The following is a 23,107-nucleotide window of genomic DNA, read 5'->3' on the forward strand; positions in this document are numbered from 1 at the left end:
AGAAACAACTGCTTCAGCCACTTACATGGTGGTCGAACTCCTGGGCCACTTCTGGTGCCATCAATCTCATTTCCATCCCTATCCACACACCAGCAATATCCACTGCTAGCATGGCACTGAGTGGGTAGGTAATGCCCATGCTCGTCACACTGGGGAATGAAGTGACCAACTCTTGGATCCCTCGGGAAGAAAGCACCTCCACTGCCAAGAGCTGCTTCACGTTCATGCTGGCATTTGGTCTTTTCTACTTCTGGGGAAAAAAACCCAACAGAACAAAACAAACAGCAGTGAATATTTCTGTTTTAACTAAAAACTACAGTCCATTTACAGTTAACATATGCTGACCATCTATACACAAGAATTCTAACCTCTAGTGGAACATGAGACTGTTACAAGCCTTGAAGGCATGTACAGATTCAGAACAGATTCAATCAGTCTGCTCTATATAAGTGTGACACATTTGCCTTAAACTTATTTATTTTTCACTGCCTAGTTTAAAAGAGATCAAACGGGTCACCTGCATCTTCCATCACTGAATGGTCATTAACAGAAGCTGGAAAATATGGTTGTTCTCCTTGAAGCAGATGAGCAAGAACATTCTGTCTGACTTTTGACTGTGATGTCTACTCATTGGCAATTATCTATGGGCCTTAAAATGTGACTAATTAGACCCTACAGTGGCTAAAGGTCTTTTTGTAATACTAAAAGTCGAGATTCCCTTCAAAGCCACAAGAGAAAACCACAACATGAAGCAGATGCCAAATTCTCTACAGATCTCAGGAAGTGAAGCAATTCATTGCCATGATGTATATTAGGTTTTTAAAGTTCAGTTATAAAGTTTGAACACTCATTTGAGTCTTCTGGATCTTAGAAAGGAATTGCAGGGCAGGTTGTCCACACCCTGGTGAAGCACAGAGAAACATACCATGCCCTTTGGCTACACCACATGCATATATATTACTGCAGAGACTACAGAGGAAAGAAACTTTTCAGATGTCAGATCAGGACATTCAGGGATCTGTCTCTTTATGTGTCAATTTTAAAAAATAGTCTGAACTAAAATTTGCACCTTCCTATTATATTATCTATCATGCACTAGGGAAAGTCATCTAGATCAATATGTCTTCTAGAAGCCAACATGATGAAATTAAAAGAATACAATAAAAATAATGTATTTTCTCCAGACAAAGAAATCTGGCTTGGTTTTATTGTACAGTTGAGATCCCTAGGAGAGAAAGATGTAATTTTGGGAGAATATCCTTTCCCTGTCAATGATTTCTACAGACATTTAGAAATACTTGGCATAAACTGTCTGCTGAAATGTCTTTAACATTACACTTCCATTTATTCTTTTCCTTGTTTTTACACTGCCTGATGGACAGGATTCGTTTTGTGTGGCTCAGATTAGATTGACCCCAGCTGAGCAAAAAAGTTAATCCCATGCATCTAAAGACTGTTTGTGGTGTAAATCCATGCTCTGTAAAAAAAAAAAAAAAAGGCAAGTTTTTATTAATATTTAAAGTAGTTATGCAAACAAAAGCTTTGGACAAGTTTCATGCACCTGGACATAATTAGAAAAATATAAACGACTGGACAACAGTTCACTGAACAACTGAAATATTTGGCATTGGTTTTAATGTGGGTGGTGGAGAGTTTTGAATCAACCTACAAAACCAGGCCCTGTGGGAAAGCCTCCATTATCTGTCTCAGATTTTGTTTTCATATATTCAGTGTCCTATGTAATATGCAGGTAAAAGAAATGTTGATTCTGGTAATCAGATGGTTTTGTCACAGTTTTTTTAATTCTAAACTCTCATTATAGGCACTGGTCACGGGAGAAAGCAGGAGGAACACAGAATATTGGTAAACTACTCCCCACACATTTTTGTCCAGTGCAGAAAAAAAATTCATATTTACATTCCTATCAGCTTTGAGAAATACTATTAACTCCTAAGGAGGATATAAAAACAAAGGTAGAAACTGTTCCTTTTCTTCTTCACATTGGAAACTCATAGAAATAATGTATATACCAACAGGTTACAATTTTTTACTCAATAGTCTGTATGAATTATGGAAAGGAGAGTATATACACTCTCAGATAGGAGCCAGTGGTTACACATAAAATATATTAGTGTTTTTGGTGACTTGAAATATCAATATCTGTTCTAATTTGAAGACAATGTTGACATTAATATCTGCAGAGTTTACTCAGGAATTCTGATTGTATTTTTTAAGAGAACTTATCTTGCAGTGATCAAGACCAATCTCATAAATGGTCTGCTTATGCACTTAGCAACTCTAAAGTCAAGAAACTTGTCAAAACAAAATAATTTTCAAAGTTAGTACTTAATTTCTAGAAGGCAGAGCATACGATTGGTTCTTTCTAAAAAACCCATCAATGCAGGATTTTTAATTGCATAAAAATATTTGCAAATACCCCATTGACACTCTTAGGAATAACTGTGTATTTTACTACTTCTTTACTCATGAAAATCCCTTATACTAGTGATCGCTTTATTAACAGTATCAAGTACAATAACTAATCTATGTTAAACATACATTCTGAAAAGAAATAAAGCCAGGGTTACTGTATTCATCTGTGATGACTCAATAATTTTAATCTGTTGTTCAACATTTTTTGACTCCCTAATATGAATTTAACCAATATTAAAACCTATAAACCAAACAAGTGATTAAACTAAAGGATGGTTCAACAAAGCACTTCCGTTATCTAATTTTTTCCATTCTCTCTTTTTTTCTCCTTATCTCTGAACGATGGCCAGGATTACTATGCTTACAGTTTAGAAAGAAAAGTGAGTTGAAACCCAATCCAGTCTTGTAGCCTATGCAACAACGAAGGCACAAAAATTTTGGATACAGGTGACAGTGGGTTGAGATAAATAGTCTGCTTACACTGCCATACCTTTTATTCAGTGGAGTTAGGAGAAGATGCTCTGATTTTGCAAGTTTTATATTGCATTAATTAACTCTCTGAAATTATTCTAGCTATGATAGAGTTTGAAAGATGAGATTGACACAACAAATAAAGCACATTTCCTGACCTTGATGAGCTAACAGCATAAGCTAGGCAAAATGGGTAACAAGAAAGGGCAAATATTAAGGTAGCTCAAGGGCTACTTTGTAAGCCAGCATCCAGACACAAACCTAAGAGCCACTAAACTTCCTTCACTACAGCAGCCTAAATGTGATTTCTTAGTGAGCCTGCCTTAAACATAAATACTGTTCTATTTCATCAAGTCAAGATTGTTCAAAGACACAGAACAATTAGCATTAAAAGAGTTCTCTGATCTCATGATTGGCATGAAGAAAAAGTCCATTAAATACAGCTGGTAGCGCCAAGAGCAAATAACACCTACCTGGTATAATGGTGCTGTTACATCTACTACTGCATCTGACTGTAGCAAATGGAAAACAAGCCATGCCTGTTTCAAGGCTCCATATAGAGGGATAACTAGCCCTGATTTTCAGGAGGTCATTACCATTCTTGAAACTCACATTTGAAAGGCAAGGCAAATGATCATGTCAGTGATGATAAAAATGGTATACACCAGGATTAGTTCATTCTGCCGGAGATGAACCAACCAGTAAAAGCAGGACCTAGGTAATTGTTGGTAATTAAAAAAAGCAGGGGTGGCATCAGCTTTTCATTAACAGCAGGATCAAGTTACAGTATTTTTCAGTGTATTCATTTAAACATTACTAATCAGCATTCACTGTAAATTAAGTAAAACCCCATCTTCACTGGGTTTTGGTGCAGTTGATGCTCGACTGCTGAAGGTAATACACTGACCTAACAGTTTTCTGTTTTCCTAAGGCGCTTTATTTATGCCCATAGGACTGTATAATTTTTGAAACAAAGCACTTGATTTGGCAAATAATTAAAAACTGAAAGAAATAATCTGATTCAGAAGTCAAATGTCATGGAGTAGCGGTATCTTTAGCAAATTCCCATATTACCTTAGTCTTACTTTTAAATTCCCCTATTAAGAAATCTAATTCCATCATTTGCATTCCAGAGGAAGATATGCAACCAAAGGTTGCATCATTTGAAACAGGCCACATGAGAAGGACAGGATATAAATGTAAAGTCATACTTCTTGGAATAAACTGTATAGACAAGCTTCTAAAGATAGACTAATCTTTGAAACTACAACCTAAAAAAGCTATCAGCAGATCACAGCTCAGTGCTGTAGGGATTGTGAGAGGGTATGAAAAAGAATTCAGCATATACACAGGGAATATACAGGCACAGAGAAGACTATGAGGCTCAGGAGGTGATTCAAGAAATACTGCATCCAGCTCTGGCAACCACAGTTCAAAAGACCGGTGAGAAATTGAATAAGTGTGCAGAAAAATGCTCCTGAGATAGAAGCTGAAGAGCAGAACAGAGAACAAAGGTGTGATGAAGAATTCATGTCCTGTGGAACACAGTACAAGTCAGACTAGATACATAGAATGGTGCATCCTGAACTTCAGCTAAATGTATATCCTTTTTCAGAAGAATCAATTTCTATTTGATGAATATTAAACATTTTTTCAGTTGATTTGTGAATTACCAGTAGCAATCCAGATTTTAAAAGTCACTGAAATAGATTATGGAACTTGTAAAAATGAAAATGGAAGTAGCATGAATATGGAAAAATGAGATGAAAAACACACGCGTACACATTTCTCACATATGAGAAGAAAGAAACAGAAAGGATAAAAAACCAAACTAAAGCATATACAAATATTCAAGGTATTTTTTAGTCATAGAGGATTGCTATTGTACTAGCAATGTAGAAAATGATTTATGGACTTTTCTTAGAAAAGATGGAAGCTGAGTAAAAGGATGAGAAACTGAGATGTATGGATTTCTCTTATTCAAAGACTTACATTTACATTTTTAATTGCTGTCCTCAGATGCTGGAGAAAAAAAATTAAAAACCTAAATGAAAAACCTTCCCTTTGTCCCTTCATTTTTCTTTGTAATTCCTCACTTACAGTTTTGTCCTGGTAAGTGTGTTTCTCATGTGAAACCAGTTGCACACAGATGATCAGAGAATAGTTCTTAACAGTTCCTAGTTCCAAGAATCCAGGCTTGTTTCTGTTTAGTAAACAGTGTCTGGGGTCTGCAGGGGTAGAAACACTCAGACATCTGGGTTTTTTGAAATGGAAAAATGAAGCGTGAGGAAATAATGAAGTACAGACTTCCTTAATAGCTGGGAGCAGCAGGACATTCCAGCATCATTAACTCTTTCATTAACCTGCCGGTTCACTCCTACAGACATTCCCATCTGTGTGACTCAAATCTATTTCTCTTGTTAGTCTACTTGTTTCAAGAGTTACCATTGAGAATTAACAGTAGGTTTCATATAATAATAAAGACACCAAACAAGCAAGTAATTGTACACATGGGTAGGAACAGAGAACAGCAGAAAGTACTGAGTATTTGGATGAATGAAACTTTCCATGCTATTAACAACCAGGAAAAACTTCAGTTACTACACTGAGGCTTATTAGATCAAAACCTTAGTGGGTAAAAAGGGGGAGAAAGGGTCTCTAATTACAGCTGAATACAATACAGCCTCCTCTGCAATCTCCATTCTCAAGCAACTTACTTTACAAATCGAGGGCAAGAGTAAACTAAACTACTTTTGTGAGGCTTCAGAAAGTATAGTTTGTTTCTGTCCCTGACAATGATTAACTGATGGATCTATCCAATCTAGAGGCACTAAAGCTTTAGCAACAGATGACACCCCAAGGGCAGCTATTGTTCTATTAACTCTAAGAAGGGAGCAGTGCTAAGTTGTAAACATTGCCATTGCTGCAGACTAGCTGAGCAACACAGATACTTTGTACTTCAGTCACACACAATTCAGCAAAAGTGAGACTTCTTATCTACACAGATTTCTTTTTTCTATTGCTCAGAACATTTAATGAGCAGAGATAATTGATAAAAGTCTTTCTAAAAGCCTGTCTTCTATTGGTAATACAAAACCGTACTAAAAAAATTACCAGCGAGGCATATATGAAGACTAACAAAGCCTGGAAGATCTCCCCCACTAAAACAGTAGATATAAACCTCTTAAACTCTCACAATCTTAAGATTGTGACATGGAAAAATCGCCATTCAAGACATAATTGTGTTGAGCACAGACAGTGAAGAAGTGTACAGGATAAGTAGGAAAAAGTTACTACAAAATAATACCATGAGCTTAGCAGTTTAGTAGACACGCTAACCACTGCGTAAGAAAAGGTGTTAAGAATAACACAAAAATACCCTACTTAAGTAAATCATCACATATACTGAGAAGAAATTAACAGTGTCCTTGTAATAAAGTTAATTGGTTGATTGCAAATATCAGTCTACCAAACCACCTCATCTACAAAGGGCATGTGGCAGACATGAAAGCAATGTTTTTCCCTCTACAATTCTGCCTGAAAAACAAGAAGCTTTAAGGTTTGATTCGCTTCAAGTTATTCATATCAAGTTTCTCCTCTAGGAGAAATAATTTTGTTTTTATCAGCTGGATAGTTAGCTAAATATTTTGACACAGATCATAAACACCAGTTGGTTTCTCATTCATCTGGCACGAAAATAAAAATACACATGGGTGATCAGGCATGAAATGTTAGTTAAAAATTATATTAAAAGACTGACAAAGTGGTGAAAGCTACGTCTCAGAAGTAAACACTTCAAAACCTCCTGAAATTTACCTTTGATATAAAAACCTACAAGCACTGGGTGATTTTACATAATGTGTTACTGTGCACATGGTGAAGTGTCATGTAAATATGATTTAAAACAAGAATCAACTTTGTGATTTTTTTGTTTCCTCTACAATCCTTTGCCTTTTGGTTTCAAAAACTGAGCATCTAATTGTGGAGAAAAAAAAGTCAGAAATTCAGAATTAGGGAATATAGAGGCAAAATAAAAATATTAAGTCTCAGGTACTAATATCATGCAACACAGACAAGAACTTTGAAGCAAGCACCTCCACTACTAAAATAAAAAAACAAAATAACCCAACCAAGACTCCCAAACCCTTTCTTTCCTTTTGGCCCTAGGATATTCTTGTTACTCTTGACTGTACAGTTTTGAGTTTTTGAGTTTGTTGAGAAATGCCCAACAGCAAGAATCTTAGAGGAAGAAGAATTGTGTTTGAATATACTGAGAATTTAGGCTTTATTTCCTCGATGAAAGATTCATCATCTACAAAACCCAAGTCTGTCCTATAGGTTTGCCATGCTGTTGAATTAAAGCAAAATAACAATGCTACTTTATGTTCCCAATGTTCCTTCCTTTTTTTTTTTTTTTCTTTAAGCATACCTTCAGAATGAGCTTTATACTTCAAGCCTCAAAGTAGAATGGGGAAACAGAAGTGTGAGGATAAAGAACTTACTCCTGAATACCGAATAAGCTGGATAAATACAGAAACAAGTAAGTGCCAGCTGGAAACTGCAGTCTTTCTAGACCACAGGCTGTATGTGGCATGTAGGCATCTAGATCTCACTGCATCTAGATCTCAAGACAAGGGCCTCGTGACTTTTGTCTCATTTTTCACTTTTCTCCTGTAAATATTGCATTCATTTGCATTGCCAACAATTCCAGATATTTTATGGTAAGTGATTACTGAGTATGCAAACCAAATCACCCCCACAGTCAAACCTTTACACAAGGCAACTTCAAAAGACAGTATCAGCTTGGAGCTGAAAACTGTTGAGGATAGAATAAACAAAACATAAAATGGGCCATTGAACAGGATAGAATGAAAAAGTGATAGTAGTCAAGATACAGTTTTGACACAAGCTTGGTAAAGTCCTAATCTTGGAAGACTTGAGAATAAAGACACCAATGTGGCAGTAGGCATTGTGTTTCAGAAGGGAACCAAATTAAGATATATATCCTCCAAATCTCAAATTATATTTCCGGTCCAACTTTCAAGAACTGTAGAATTTTACCTCCTAACACACATCGGAAACCATCCCCACGATAACCTGCCTTGCAGTGGCAGCTGAAAGACCCAGGAGTGTTGTAGCAGAAAGCATCTGGATGGCAGTGGCCCTGTTGACATTCATCTACATCTGTAAAAGAAAAGATCAGCCTCAGGTGACTCTTCCTTCTGATGGACAAATCAGAGTGATGAAATAAAGCACAAACCTGTCGCATTTTCAGGCTCCTATTTTAGGGTATGTGATTAGACATACAGACAGTTCTTTGGAAATACATCTAATACAGAAATGCAAGGGAGATAAAAGGGGCTGAGGGGAACGCCTGCCCGTATTTTAGGTTCCCTATCTCAACAAATCCCAGGTTTTTCCTATTCCAAAGGGACATTATTAACTCACACAGTATTTTAGACATGTATGTCCATATTTCCCAAAGAAATGACTTAACATACCAAGAGAAGTAGGATTTGGCGAGCTGTATTTCCAACATGCAATTAGGTAAAGCTGCTCCCCCACTGCACTCAGACTGACATGAAACAGAATGCAAAATATTTTACGTAGTCTGAGAATTTTGTTTCACCACCTTAGTAATTTAAACCAATACAGTTGCAAACAGTTGCAGCAGACAAAGGTCTGCAGCTGCAACTACTGCAATTTCTGCAATTATCTCATCTTAGACCTTCTATAGACCAAATATTGAAGAGTAAATTCAAAAGTGAGAGGAGGAAAAGAAGAAATGCTATGAAATTTCCTACTTGAAATGACAAGTAGGTATAGGACAGGGCAAAGACCAGCCCAAGAGTGCAATGAAGAGTATAACAGGCCCACAATAAATGGTGCTACCCACCCTCACAGGCACGCCCATCTCCGGAGAAGCCAGGGAGGCATGTGCAGATGTAGGCGGACCCTCCGGTGTACACACACTGAGCACGCTGTGGAATGTCGCAGTTGTGTGTGCCCCTCAGGCAGTGGTTTACCACGTACTCCACAGCTGCAGGGTAAATGTGAAACAGAGGAGATGAAAATCCGAACTTTTCTTCACAAAGCCTAAGCCTCCTAGTAAGTTCATACGAGAGAACAACATCTGTGAAAGATTACATAAGAGAAAGGAAACAAGGAACTGAGGGGTTTTTGCTCTGGGGGTTGGGATTTTTTTTTCCTGCAATCTCCCCTTTCAGTGGGGTTAAATCTTATTAATGTTTTACAATGAATTGACTGTCTCAGCACCTCACAGGTGCTTGTTAATATAGAATGGGCTACCATAGTGATAGATCCTAATATCCATATCAGCTTTGTTTATGAAAAAGAGTCCTGAATGAAGAAATGTAAGGCATCTCACAGGGCTACCTCATATGTTAGCTAAGTGGCCAGTTCACTGCACTGGGAATTAGATGACCTGCTACACTAACCTAGTACTGACCCAGGGCTGCTGTTACTTGGCAACAAATAGGAGCTGTGACTCACTCAATTGAAATAAACACATTTGTCGACTACTGGAGAGATCTGGGATTAGACCAGCAGCTTTTCCTAACTCGCTCATATTGACAGCTGTGGTTCCGAAGGTACTGCACTACTTCGCACATAAATTGTTTCAGGAAGTTGCTGGAGCACATAAATTGTTTCTGGAAGTTGGCTATGCTTACCTGTTATGTTAGAGAACAGGAAAGGAAACTATGATACTTGAAATAGAAAGAGGTAAAACACTACAAAATTTCGGGCCTGAAAATAGGGCATTCAGTGTGTACATCTAGGAACAGACTTCCAGCTGCTCTAACAGAGGCTGCTGTAACACTGAGGCTGCTGTCTTTACACAATTATGACAAGGATTTGTCAGGGGGCCAAGACAAGACTCTACAATGTTCATTTCATCACAGCACACAGATGGAAACTAGCACGGTGTCAGCAGGGAGATAAAAAAATCTTCTATCGAGCCATATCTGAAAACACTCATTTTTGTTGTCTCTCTGGAGGAAATGACATCATTGTTAGAATCATTCATATCTTTATTTGATGAAATAAGTTTTGGATTAAAAATAAATTAATTAAGAACAGTATTTTAAATACATAAGGTAAGAGCTGGAGCTCAAAGGGAGTCCCCAAGTCTGTTTCTCATCCTACAAACAGGAGAACAAGGTTTATTTACTCTTATAAAGCTACCCAGTGAATCACACAGCTGGTATGAAAAAAAGTGCTGGTTCCAAAAAAGCTGAGTCAGAACTGGTAACCCAGAACAACTTGCAAAAGCACAGATGGCAGCTGTTGCCCCTTCTGGGGTTTAAATTCTCTGTATAAGACCCTATATTGTGAAAAGATTACCATTGCATTTTAAATCTGTTGGGAAACTAGAGTTTATCTTCCCTCTCTTCAGCCTTAAAAATGGAATTTGGTTTTGGTTGAAGGAAGGGATCAAACCGAAATCCTTCAAGCTGGGCAAGGAATTGCTTAGCACTCGCTAAAAGTGGAACATCAGCTCCATGGGAAAGTGGTAAAGTGAAGCTGGTGAGGTCATGGCTGGAGAGAAGAATGTTCCCTTTCAGGTCCAAGTCACAAAAGTGCAGTGTTGGACATAAGGGAAGGAACATAAAGCTGCTCTCCCACATCTCACCCTATCCCTTCCAGTGGCTTTGGTAGAAAGAGCTGCTTTTTCTGGCTGTTCTGCAACAAAGAGACTTCAGGTGCACTGTGAATTAGGGAACAGACATGAATTGTAATTCTTACTGGAGCAGAGAAATTTGGCTTGTGAGAGTGTAATACACAAGTCACAAACTCAAGGAAAGTAATGTAACTCTGCATTACTCTCTTCAAGATGAAGACTCCTCCGTCTTTGCTGAAGAACAGTCTTGGCTATAAGGAGCAATAACCTGGATACATTAGCTGATCAAAGAGTAGCTAAACTTCCACCACAAAGCTGTCACAACAGAAGAAGAAAATCCTCAGCTGTTATCACTTATTTTCAAAAGAAAGAGGAACTTCCAGCCATACTGGAAGAGTGTGAATAGGTTTTGTTGGTATGGAATTACTGTCAGGTTGCAAAGATAAAAATTCTAACAAGAAAAAAATCTCTAATCTCCATCCTATCCTGACAGTTGCAGCTCTAGAGGTAGAGTCATTATTTCTCTTTTGTTATTTGTCATTATCCCCCTTCTATCTACCATTTGTGGACTCCTTTTTCCAAAAGGAATTTCTACAACTTGATTGAAAAACAGGGCAAAGAGGGAAAAGATATCCCTTGTTAGGACAATCTTAGTCTAGCAAATACAGATTAACTCAGGCTTCCTTCAGAAAAAAGTTTTTAAATTACAGAGAAATAAACTAATTGAGTGACAACTACTGAATTTGATATTTAATGGTTCACTAAAAATGAACTAAGAGCCAAATCACAAAGATTTTAACAGTGATCTGCACCTACAATTCCCTTTCATCGTGATAAATTATCACTTCAGAATAAGCCTGCAATAGCAAAGACACACTAGTTTAGAACTGTGCACTATCTTGTCCAAGGGATGAATCTGTAACTGAAACCTCATCTCTTAAATTGAACTCTGGATTAGACATAAGAAACAAAACACAAAACCCCAAAAAGTCAAAAGCACAGCACTTAGAAAATGCAAAAAAACCCGGTAATCATGAGCTGCAGCACAAACTCCTGAATTTCACTCACATTAGAAATCAGCACAGTTCGTGAAGCTCTGTTTTTTGTCCCTGTGGGATGGATCACAGCCCAAAGGCTGCTGGGCAGTGCTTTTAAGAAACATGAAACTCACCAACACAAGTCCGCCCATCTGCTGCAAACTGGTATCCCTCGGCACACTCGCAGCGGTAAGTTCCCGGCTGGTTGTTGCAGTCTGCATTGCTGCCACACAGCCCTGGCTGCTCTGAACACTCATCAATATCTGGGGTATTAAAAGGATCTTGGTTATTACAAAAATGCATTTCATATGGATGCCAGAAAAACAGAAACTGGGCAACTCTAGATTAATAGCAGTCTTCTGTACTTAGGCCACAGCTTGGATAGACCATACCTCTTAAGAGATATTAATAACCTGAAAATAAGTTTTGAGGTAACTGTGACCTCAGCTAATCTGCACCAAAAAGAAGAAAACAAACTAGAAGAAGTTCTATCATGGAGTAATAGGGGGAAGGCACAGGAAATTGCAGAGGAAAGAGAAGCCAAAGAAAATGCAGCCTTAGGTGTCAGAAGCAATGATAACTACTAGGAGAGCATGAACTCTAGGAAAAGCTTCCCCTTTCGTTATCCATACACATCTCTAATCCACTGCTCCCCAACTCACAGCATCAGAGGACTGCAAGGGACAATGTGATGCCGTTGTTTTCATTTGCAAGTTGATTAAAGGGTTGGAGTGGAAGGAGAGTTGTGCTTTGGGTTTTAAAAACCCCCAAAACTTTTTGAAGTATTAGGGATGACACATTTCATTAACACACACTTTCACCTCTTGAAAATGAGTATTAGTGCTGTGATTTGATTGCAAGGCAAAACCCAAACATACTAGGAATACAGAGCTAGACAGAGCTGGGAAACACGAGTATTTTTGAACAGAAATGGATTTTCAAAGTAGATCATGAAAAAGATTATTCCAATGAATTGCACATATCTGTACTCTGTCCACACGTGCATTTCCTATTTCTCATCTCCCTCGAGATCTTTTAACCTAGTTGACTCATTTTAACCAGAACTTGCATTACAGTTAATTTCTCTCAACTAAGTTCCCACACGTTTTATAAAAGGACAAACTGGGTGGGAAAGATGCTTTGCAAGACAGGAAAACATACTCTTCAAGACAGTCAAACTTGCTTACTTTGATTATTGAGATACATAGCCCAGCAACCCTCTAGCCTCTCAGGGCAGTTCATTTTGCTGGAATGGCTACTCCTAAAGGTCAGTATGCCCCAAGGGAAATAAATTCTACGTTAGCTTTCATTTTGCAATGAATTGAAGTCTTCTGATACCGTAACAAACGTTTCCATCTCCACGGAAGCCAATCGAACATTCACAGAAGAAACGATTTCCAGTTCCTGGACGGCACACGGCGTTGGTGTCACAGTTGTGAGTGCCAGTGTAGCAAGGATTCCGGTTAATATCAGCAGAACCATCTGGCAAGAGAGACCATATTTAGCCTTGATGACTCTGTCCGAGTAAAAGCAACCAGTTAAGGTCCGGAAGAAGGTTGCTCATAATGCACATTAAACAAGGAAACACACTTTTTGCATTAGGAAGTAAGGGCCTTGCAGGTGATACCTTAGATACGTATTTAATAGCACCTTTATTGTTTGTTACTTGCACAAAGGACAACTGAGTTAAAAGAGAACCACAAAACCTCTCTGAAGAGCAAAACAGAAAGAAAATTCATCTTCCAGCTACTGAAACCAGACTCAAAACATGATTTTTAAGAGCTTGGTTTATTAATTTTAATTAGCAGAACTTTATTTTGTAACAAACAAAAGTGAGCACAGCCTGGCTTTTTTACTCAGCTGGTGTGCATTTTCAAATTGTCTCTTTGCTTTCTTTCTGATGTTAGCGCAAGATTAGATACCTCATCTTAAAAAGAAACCCCTTTCATAAGCTGTCTACAATTCATAGATAAAATGCCATGTTTCAAGACAAATTATAGAAATTCACCCATGGTAAATCTCATTCCCCTCTTTTCTCTCTTCTCTGACAATGGCCTCCCCCCAAAAAATTAATAGAGGAACTACAAATCAGGTAAAAATGAACAACATATTCTATGCATCCAAGTGGGAATACATTCAAAGTGGTATATTGAGAGTATTTCAAGGAATTAGACATAAAACCAAGTGAATTTCAAGAATAGAGCATTACTTAAATACTCTTTCTCAAGTAAAAATACAAATTTTCAACAGTTCCATTTCTCTCCTTCTCTGGTGGATCTGGACTTCTACCAGCTAATGAAATTAGTTAATTTAACTCATTAACACTCAGCTAGGGCAGGCTAAAAAAATGGATGACTGCTCTTAATTACTCACAAAAGAGAATAAGCAAAACTTGCAATTGATACGTACCACTTATGGGGCCGATGGAGTTGCTCATGGCGTATCGCAGGATGTGCTCATCTCTGTTGTACAGGACAAACACACTGTCCACTGAGAGCTGCTGAGTGGCAGGAGTAGAAGGGGGGGAGTCATCGTGGATGCATTCATCAAAGGAGATGGTCTGGCGCCACTGATAGGCACCCGTGTACGTGGAAGCAACTCCATCCCTTTCTGGCTCTGTCACTGTGTACTCCCTCGAGGATGATGAAGTGATCACTACGACATGACAGCAAACATACTGATCAGAGCAGAGACCAAAAGCACGCTGTCAAATGCTATCTGCAGACTTGGGATGAAGTCTGTGTAGTGCAGATGGGAATTTCAAAGGCTAGGGACTATGAAATTGGATGTATTTCCATGCAACAGAACAAGCACTTGAATACACTTACTCTCAGGTATCACAGCTTTCAGAAATTAGTAATTTGATTTATTTTGACATATTTTAAAAATTTAACCTTACTTTTTGGGTTTCCAAGTAATGAAAAGAAAATTCAACTCAGCAAACTCAGAAGTTCCTTTAGGTGGACTTCTATAACTTAGTCCCAAGCTAAGGACAAGAGCTGTCTCACCAGCCTAAACTATACCCACTTTTTGTTCATTGTAAGCTATTAGCCTTGGACTTTAACAGAGCCATGAAGAAGATGCACGTCTGAGAGCTCCTGTATGCTTCATAACAGTTTTCTGTATCAGGAAAAACTATGAACAAAACTCTTCAAAAAGATCTGGGCTTGTGGACCCTCCCACCAACAGAAAGGTCCTCAGAACACCACTGTTCATTGTTTGGACACCAGAACATACCTATATCAATCCACTTGCAACAGCTGGCTAAAGCTGGATTTCTGCTAAGTCCTTTAGATACGCCATAGGACAGCAGAATTGCAGCTGTTTAAGTCCTGGTAAATCAAATCCAGCCTGAAGGACACCTCCCTCCAGCCTCTGACTTTACCACCATGGAAACAGCATTTCTGCCAAGTAGACAACTGCTCTGTAGAGCAGACGCTGCCCAAACTCTCAAGTTGTTCAGCACAAAGCAGAAGCTTCCTGCTGCTTCCACTTTTTCCTCCTCCCAGTCCAAAACAATAGGCAAAGCACAAATGGGTTCATCACTAGCTACCAAACCTAGACATTAGTGAATATAAGGCAGTAAGGATGTAACCACACCATTTTCTATCTCTAGAAAACGGGTGCACCACAGGCTGCTTCATCTGTATTGCTCTTTGACAGCTGGGCTGGCTGGCCAGCAGCAACAATCTAGCCTCACTTCTTTACTTTCTGTATTGAAACACCCAATTTTATCCAGGAAGAGGAAAGCAAAATAAGTAAGCATATCAAAATTGCCCTGTAAATAGTGAGTGAAGAATGGTTTTCTTAGGAAATCTAGGATCAATGATAAAGGAATTGAGAGAGAGGGGAGAGGAGTACTGAAGAGACAATGTAGGAAACTGATAAGGGAATTAAGAGATAATTTCCCAATTGGTTGTTAAAATTCAGCTCAAATACTACTGATAAATGCTTGCAGACTCATTGTAATGAAGTTTACATGAGATATAGTGGTAAATAATGGGTTTAGTCTCATCAAAGATCACAGCTCACTTAATGACATTACCACAAGAAGCTATATGCCAGTACAGCTCCTAGTAAAGGGCTGTGGACTTACAGAGAAAAACTTTGCAACTTGTATAACATCAACAGCGTAAAAAAAAAGGCCAACAAAAAGGGAAATCAAGAGTGTTTTGCAAACAACAGTTCACAGAAAATTAAACTCGTAATTTTCGATAAAAAGATGAGAAATATTTGCATTGTCCCACTCAAAATCCACTTTCTTTTGAAACCTTTTCTTAAGAGGTAAAATGCAACTTTCTATAAGTCAAAGGGTCCTAAACACACTTGTTAAAAAGGTAATAAAATAATGTGTTTCAGATTGTTTTAGTCTCTGCTTTGTGCACTTATAATTTCATTCTATGGAACCTTACCAGAACTAGAAGTGTGGTAGAGTTCAGTGTACGGCTCTATATGGACTGATGCCCCGGATGGGATCTCAGGTATTCTGCCCTCCATTTCTGTGCTGATGGTAAGGTGACCATGTTCATCAATGCCACTGAACTTCTGCTTTACAACCAGCTTCTCGTTGTTGCTGAGAAAAGTTACTTCTGTTTGCCGTGTAAACTCACCACCTAAAGAAAGAGAATTAGTTAAACACTAAACTTAATAGAGCTTGCCAACTCCTTCTATTCCAAATATTGCTTCTAGTAGATAAAATATAAATTACTATTGTCTGCAAGTTTTGATTTGGCACAGTTGCTAATGTCTTGTGTTTCTAATGAAATAACTTTCAGAGGTATACTGATAATATACTTGGATACAGCAAGCAAATTTTTTTAAGCACTGAACATGATAAATCACAAATAAATCTGAGGCAGCCAGCTTTTATTAAATTTAAAAAGAAGTTCTGACTAAGCTAATAGCAGTAGGCCTTATCCGACCATTTAAAAGGACATTTTGGAAAAAAATTCCATTAGGAGTACAGAGAGTTAAAAAAAAAATTCAAAATCCAGTACATCTGTTTTCAAATCAAAACCAAGTGAAATGTGTGTTATAAATTCCAGAACAAGCTTCAAACATACCAAAACCAAGAAAATCCCAAACCAAAAAGTTGTGCTCAACGAAATTCATATTACAAGTCTGTAAAGGATCAAATTTTTAAAAGAAACATGTGTTCTCCTAGAAGAGATTGAATCTACAGCTTGAATTCACAACAGCACAGCCAATCAGATTTGGCCTTAATCTCTTACGAAAAGCTCAAATTGTAAGCAGGGGTTTCCCTCAAACTAGCTAACAGAATCATTTGCATGTCATGCAGCAGCTGTTTCTGTAAAGTGTTTCAGATCCTATATATGGTAAACAAGAAAAATTGTGTATTTTTTGTGAAATCTTATTACAAAAAAACAATTTGCAGCTCAGAATAGATGTGTGTTTTCACGCTATATTGCTTCTAAATTCACATTTCTTTTCTACCAAGACAGAGAAAAGCAAAGCAATTTTGAACATTATTTTAATTTAGAAGTTACCAGTAATGCTGAATCCATTTTTATATCCTTGCTGTTCCACAGCAAACATCCATCCTATGATACCTCCAATAGAGGCAAGAGGTAGTAAAGAATACCCCAAAGTCTCTGGGATTGTGCTGATAGCAGTGTAAGCACGCCCTTGGTTCATCACAACATAGGAGTGGAGATCAGTGTTCTCAAATACAACTGGAACTGGGTTGTTTCCTACAAAGATTCTTCCTCTGACCTTGCCGTTGACTCTCTGAGGAGAACCTGGCAAATCAATACAAGGCATCAGAACAAAACAACAGTACTCTCATAGTCTCCAAGGAACATGTCCAGAGTGCTCACAATGTTCAGTGTTTAGTGTTGAAATAAATGGCAAACAAATACTCACAGAGTTCAGACAAGAAATTGCAACGTGTTCACTTGCTTATGTGGGTACATGCATGTGTATTGTCTAATGTGAAGGATTAAATGGCCAAATTTGCCTGAAGAGATTTGCCCTTTATACTCATTGAAAGTTCTTTCTGTAAGGATAACTTCGTAACATTGTTACAGTATATCTGATAGTAAGTGGCAGACAGAAGCTTCTTAAGATCACACTTCATATCAATACACACTGAATGTGATTTTTTTCATTCTCTGTAAGGAGGCTAACACCATTAGGCATTAGAATAACTGATTCTCTATTACTCTAACCTATTACATTTCTTGGCCATTTTGAAGATTGTCAGTGTTATACAGGAGTAGCTATTTTGGATTGCTAATTTTCTCCTGTACATAATTTCCCACGTGGAAGTTTAAATTTCATTATCATCACATCCTTCTTTTCTTTCTATGGAAAATCCAATTTTATGAACTGAAAGCTAAGTATTAGCTTGCTTTCCTAGGTTATAAAACACAGTCTTGCAGTAACTATTTGAGCTGTTGAAATGCATCTGTACTCTGAGCCAAATCACTACGAGGATTACAAGTGTATACATAAGAAATTCCTTTATGGATTTTACACGGGAACACAGTTTAAATGGGTATTTAACAGAAATCTGGCAGATCACCCTTTAGTAAAGCAGCTTAAGAGTCAAAGAGGAGCCATACTCTTTGGTTCAACGATCAAAGTCAATTTGTTCACCACTTTGAACTGTCCATTTCTAGAGTGAGGACCATATCAGATTATAACATGTTGGAACTTCATGACTAATTCTAGGAAATACCACTGGATGTTATGACTTATTTTAAATAATGTCAGTTACAGAAGAAGTTTATTTTTCCTAGAAAGTCACATTAAAATGCATAAAGCATAAAACTGACCACTCAAAACAATTTGCTTCACTGAAAAAACTATTTTAAAAAGTAGCTCTCACTGATTCAAATGCTTTTCACTCTATCTCAGTGGTAAGTCTTTCAAAAAGTTTTTATCGGGTCTATTCTGGAATTGAATACAGGTCACCTCATTCAAGAATGCCGTGTGTAATTGTTGTTTATGTATCTAAATTTCAAACCAGTTACCTTCTGCTACACACTGTCTGCCATTTCCTTTGTAACCAGCAATGCAACTGCAACAAAACCCGTTGGGATAATCCTTGCAAATAGCGTGAACAGAGCACTGGTGACGGTTGTTAGCACAGGTCTGTTGGACATCTGTGTGGTAGCGAAACACTGTGGACAATAAGACCAGACATTTAATTACATATAATTACTGTGGTATTCACATATCCTTGGACTAATTTAGAAGTGTCTCTGGACTCACTTGATCACCTTTTCATTTTCTCTTTAAGGAAAACGAACTATTGCAATTGCTATCAGCTAACCTTGCAATGTGCAAATAACTTTCTACTATTTTGCAGAAAACATCAGGGCTGTTTAATTATTTAGTTAGAAAACTGTCTGATTCTATTGACTTCAGCAGATCTATATTAACACAGATCAGTTAAAATTCCTGTCAAAGCTAAACATACAATAACTTTAATTTGTCCTTGTTTCTGAATCAAAACAAAAAGAGGACTTCCCAACTTCAGAACAAAACATATCAGTACAGTACCCAGGACTGTGCAGCAACTGATGCACCCTGTAATCCTAATAGTTTTACCCTGTTATTTAATGGATAGCAGCTCTTACATCTGAAATTTCTCGAAATGCTTTGTCAGAACTTAGTATTGCTAATTCCACCCTTCTAAGACTTGAGGCTTTATTGAATCACCTGAATTCAGTAACACATTTGAGAAAGGTCTGTTAGCTTAACTAGGGAACTAGTTTATTAGACTGGCAACAACTGCATCTGAGGTGACATCCAAATAAACTAACTCAATGAATACCAGAAACTTATGATGTGTCCAGATTTTTAGATATGAAGTTAATTAGAAGGAAACACTGTTTCTTTTGTAATTCAATTTCTTTCACGTGCCTTTTTTGCAGCCTGTCCATGTTAGAAGCAGCTAAACTGTACAAAAGACCTTACCTATTCCAGTTTCATCAAATTCTTCCACATCTATGACTTGAGGTGGCTGTGGGGGAAACTGCTGGATCCGAAACTGGCGAGGTGGAGCTTTTGCTGTCGGGAAATTTTGAGGACTGTAAAAAGACTCAGTTGAAGGTGTTCCTGCTACATCTTGGTATGAAGTCAGAAAGTCTTCTGTACCTAACTGAGGAACACTGTATGTGACAAGGTGCTGATCCTCTTCAGTGCTGTCTGTACTACTTGTGATATACTGCTGTGTTATTTCAGTGGAACCATAGTCAGACATAAAGGGCTTAGAAGTCATCTCTTGATCTTCTTCGTTGGGCTCTATGCTCTCCAAGACATTGCTGATTTTGGCAGGCACAATACTGTCAGATGAGCTACCAATCTCAAACACCCAGATGCCTTGCTTCCCAGCATTGCTGCTTCTGTCAAAGAGAAGCATATGCCAAATAAAGCAAGTTGTGTGGTATTTCTAGCCTATACAATGTTATCCTTCACTGCAAAGTGTCAGGACAAAACTGTCTAATTATCTTATCTACATTACATACTTACCTACAGGTACAGTTTATTCAACTGTAAAACACCCCTGACAGTTTGGGTAACATTTTTTTTCCTCCTCATCCAGAGCTCTGCTGAGAATGTCTATGTTTGTTGTCTCCAAAGTGGTGGGAACAGAAGATTTTAGGGCCACAAAAATCTTGCTACCACTAACTAAAACTTTCTAACTCATTCCCTTTCCTGCTTGTTCACTCTTTCTTTCAAAAACAACCTGCCTAGGATAGATTATGAGGAGTTGAAGTCTAAGTGGTACTATTTAAAGAAGAATTAAGTATACAAGAGTTCCTACCAGTGGCAATAGGAGTATGGACTTTTAACAAATTTCACCAAATTCCTCCAAGTCCTCAAGGGGGCGGATATTTATCAGTGGCAGATCTCGTGATTTCTCATGCAATAGCTAATGGGATCTTATTAGATCTCATTGATTCATGCTACAGTTAAAAAAAACATGGAACTGATGTTTTCTTCAGGAGTTTAGACAAAGAAAAAAGCATACTTGCACAGGTTTCTAATGCTGTCTTCATCATTAGCAATGACATTGTAGGATCCTGGCTTTTCCCAAAAGTAGTAGTTTGTAGAGGCTTGACTAAAGCCAACCGTAGCAGGAATATTTTCATCGCCATTCTTGGAGTATGTGCTATAGAACTGCAAGCTATCTTCTGGATAAAGGAAAATGGCATAGGAACTGGAATCAGAAGAGGCTAAGACAGCCTGGAATGTGTTTCTCTGTGGAAAAGAAATTAATACATATTTACTCACTTAAAAATAGTCAAGAAAGATATTTTTTTAAAAAACACAAAATGAAAATCAGAATTCTCATTAAAAAGAAAACATTAACGAAAGTAACTTAAATCTGTAGGAAATAGATAGGCTGCCCAACGTATAACAATTTTAAGTTCTGTAATGTTATAGGATGCTATTTCATTTCCTTAAAATAACAGAAGTAATGTGATAGACTAAATTTAAAAATCTGTAAAAAAAATGTTTAAAGTTCAAGTTTCATGTTGCTAAAGTCTTCTCCCATAGGAACACTCCTGCCTACTGTAGGAACCACTGGGACAGCACCTCAGACATCAGCTGCTCATTGCTACTAGGGTGCAGAATTGTTACTATAAACACAATTCTTGTGCCAAGTTCAGCAAAAGAAATTAATTGTTAACATAAAAAGATGTGCTAAGTAATGTAATGTTCTCATCAACTTTGATAATTATGGTGTACAAAGTTACATATCCTTGCAGGATAGTACCTGAATGGTTTAAAAAGGGGGAAATTATTTGTGAATAAAAATTAAAATAATCTCTGTTTCTTAATCCAATACTAGCTACAAAACATGAGCTTTTTCTGAATGCAATATCATCTGTTCAAAATGGCCTTAAGATCCGACTACTCCATATAGTTATCTGATTTTACACAGTTTGATGTCAAAATTACTTAAGAGTCTGCTGAAAAATGCAAGACAGCAGGATTACATTGCACAGAGGGAGGTCAGGATATTCTAGTTCAGTTATTATCACACACATTTAACACTCAAAGTTAAAGTCATTAGGAAACAACAAAATTAGCAATGTCGTTTCAAGCAGTTTCTTTTGAATTAACAACACATTATTCAAATAAATCTCAAGTAAAAGTTCCGGAAACTCCTATTTTACTATAGCCTTTTCAACGATAATAAACATTCTTAGGTCTGCAAAATTCATTTAAAAACAAAGAACTCCAAGACTTCAAAGCGAAAGGTTACAGTGTTACACTTTAGCTGACCATGTCCAACATGACTTAAAGCTCTGATTAATATTCACCTTTTCTTCCAAAGCATGATCTTCTCCTGGTGCCCGGAAAGGAGCCACAGACTTCCAGGTGACAATAACAACGCTGCTGGGATCAAAAGCACTCTCAGGAAAACCTCTTTTAATATAGTCTGATGCAAGTTGCAAGACATCTGAGGATGAATCTTCCCTGTAATACACATTTCCACGTCCATCTGTTGTGTCCAGGTCAGCCATAAAAGGAGCAATAGCCCCAAAACTCACTGGGAATTGACCAAGGTATTTTTCTTCACTTGAGGGTTCATTCACTGCAATAATCCCATTAGTGGTAACCTAAAAAAAGAAGAAAATTATAACACAAATACTCTTCATACAACTGTCTCACACATGTGCTCCAGATCACAATATTTTAATTTTAATTCCAGAAGAAATTTAATCAAAAGTCAGTTTTGTACTTAAAAAGTAATTGTGAATGTTTAAGCTTTTGTTTTTTATCCCATGCCAGGAGTCCTGAGATGTCAGTTGCCCAAAATCAGAGGTCAACTTTACAGATATTACAGCCTTTTTTTCCTAGATAAAGATTTCAGCTATTTAAATTTCAGACACCTATTGTCTCTTCTAACAAGGATGTTCATAACCTTTCCACCAATGCTTCAGAAACTGATAGAATTTCTGAGCAAAGAACTAATTCACACATAAATGCCAACCCAAAAAAACCCTGTTCCATGCTTATATATTGTAATAGCTTGCATGAAAGTCTTTTGGGAAGACGTACAGATTTCTCTTTGCCTGGCCAGGACTGCTTTAGTTTTTACTTCACTACAACTACCCTCCTAGGAACTTCTTTGTTACTGTGCAAGGCTAACAACAAGCTGCTACTCACTCTTCATACATGGTGTGAGCACAGAGCACAGCTCTTATATCAGAGGCTTTAGACTCTAGGAGACAGAATTTCCACAGCAGTTATAAGCCACCCTATAAATTCCTTTACAGCTGAGTGCCCTGACACAGTCTGATAGGAAAATGGGTCTAATACTTGAAGGGGGGTGGGGAAAGGAATTCACATAAGTGAAACACTTGGTCTGTAAATGCATAGGTACTGGCTCAAAGAGATTCAACCTATCAGTGAGATGATGATTCACAGTCAGCCACCTCTGACTGAAACTGAGATAAATACATACATACAGTAGGTGCTAGGGCACATCCAAGTGAGACAGCCAAACTCCACTGACAAACCAGAGCTGGCTCTCACACAC

General features: G+C 37.7%; 1 protein-coding gene across 1 annotated transcript in view; it reads right to left on the reverse strand.

Moving 5' to 3' along the window:
• NID1 (nidogen 1) overlaps window positions 1-23,107 on the reverse strand; it is a 41,941-nt gene that overhangs the window by 13,165 nt on the left and 5,669 nt on the right. Inside the window, exons 2-13 of the mRNA XM_014874322.2 lie at window positions 21,885-22,184; window positions 20,585-20,814; window positions 19,528-19,955; window positions 18,579-18,728; window positions 17,091-17,342; window positions 15,996-16,196; window positions 13,993-14,238; window positions 12,922-13,065; window positions 11,718-11,846; window positions 8,801-8,944; window positions 7,966-8,088; window positions 26-250 (exon numbers count right to left, since the gene is read on the reverse strand). Of these exons, the coding sequence (XP_014729808.2) occupies window positions 26-250; window positions 7,966-8,088; window positions 8,801-8,944; window positions 11,718-11,846; window positions 12,922-13,065; window positions 13,993-14,238; window positions 15,996-16,196; window positions 17,091-17,342; window positions 18,579-18,728; window positions 19,528-19,955; window positions 20,585-20,814; window positions 21,885-22,184 (2,572 nt within the window). The remainder of the gene's footprint in view (window positions 1-25; window positions 251-7,965; window positions 8,089-8,800; window positions 8,945-11,717; window positions 11,847-12,921; window positions 13,066-13,992; window positions 14,239-15,995; window positions 16,197-17,090; window positions 17,343-18,578; window positions 18,729-19,527; window positions 19,956-20,584; window positions 20,815-21,884; window positions 22,185-23,107) is intronic.

The sequence above is a fragment of the Sturnus vulgaris genome, chromosome 3 (assembly GCF_052056855.1).
Source record: "Sturnus vulgaris isolate bStuVul1 chromosome 3, bStuVul1.hap1, whole genome shotgun sequence".
In the NCBI taxonomy this organism is placed as follows: Eukaryota; Metazoa; Chordata; class Aves; order Passeriformes; family Sturnidae; genus Sturnus; species Sturnus vulgaris.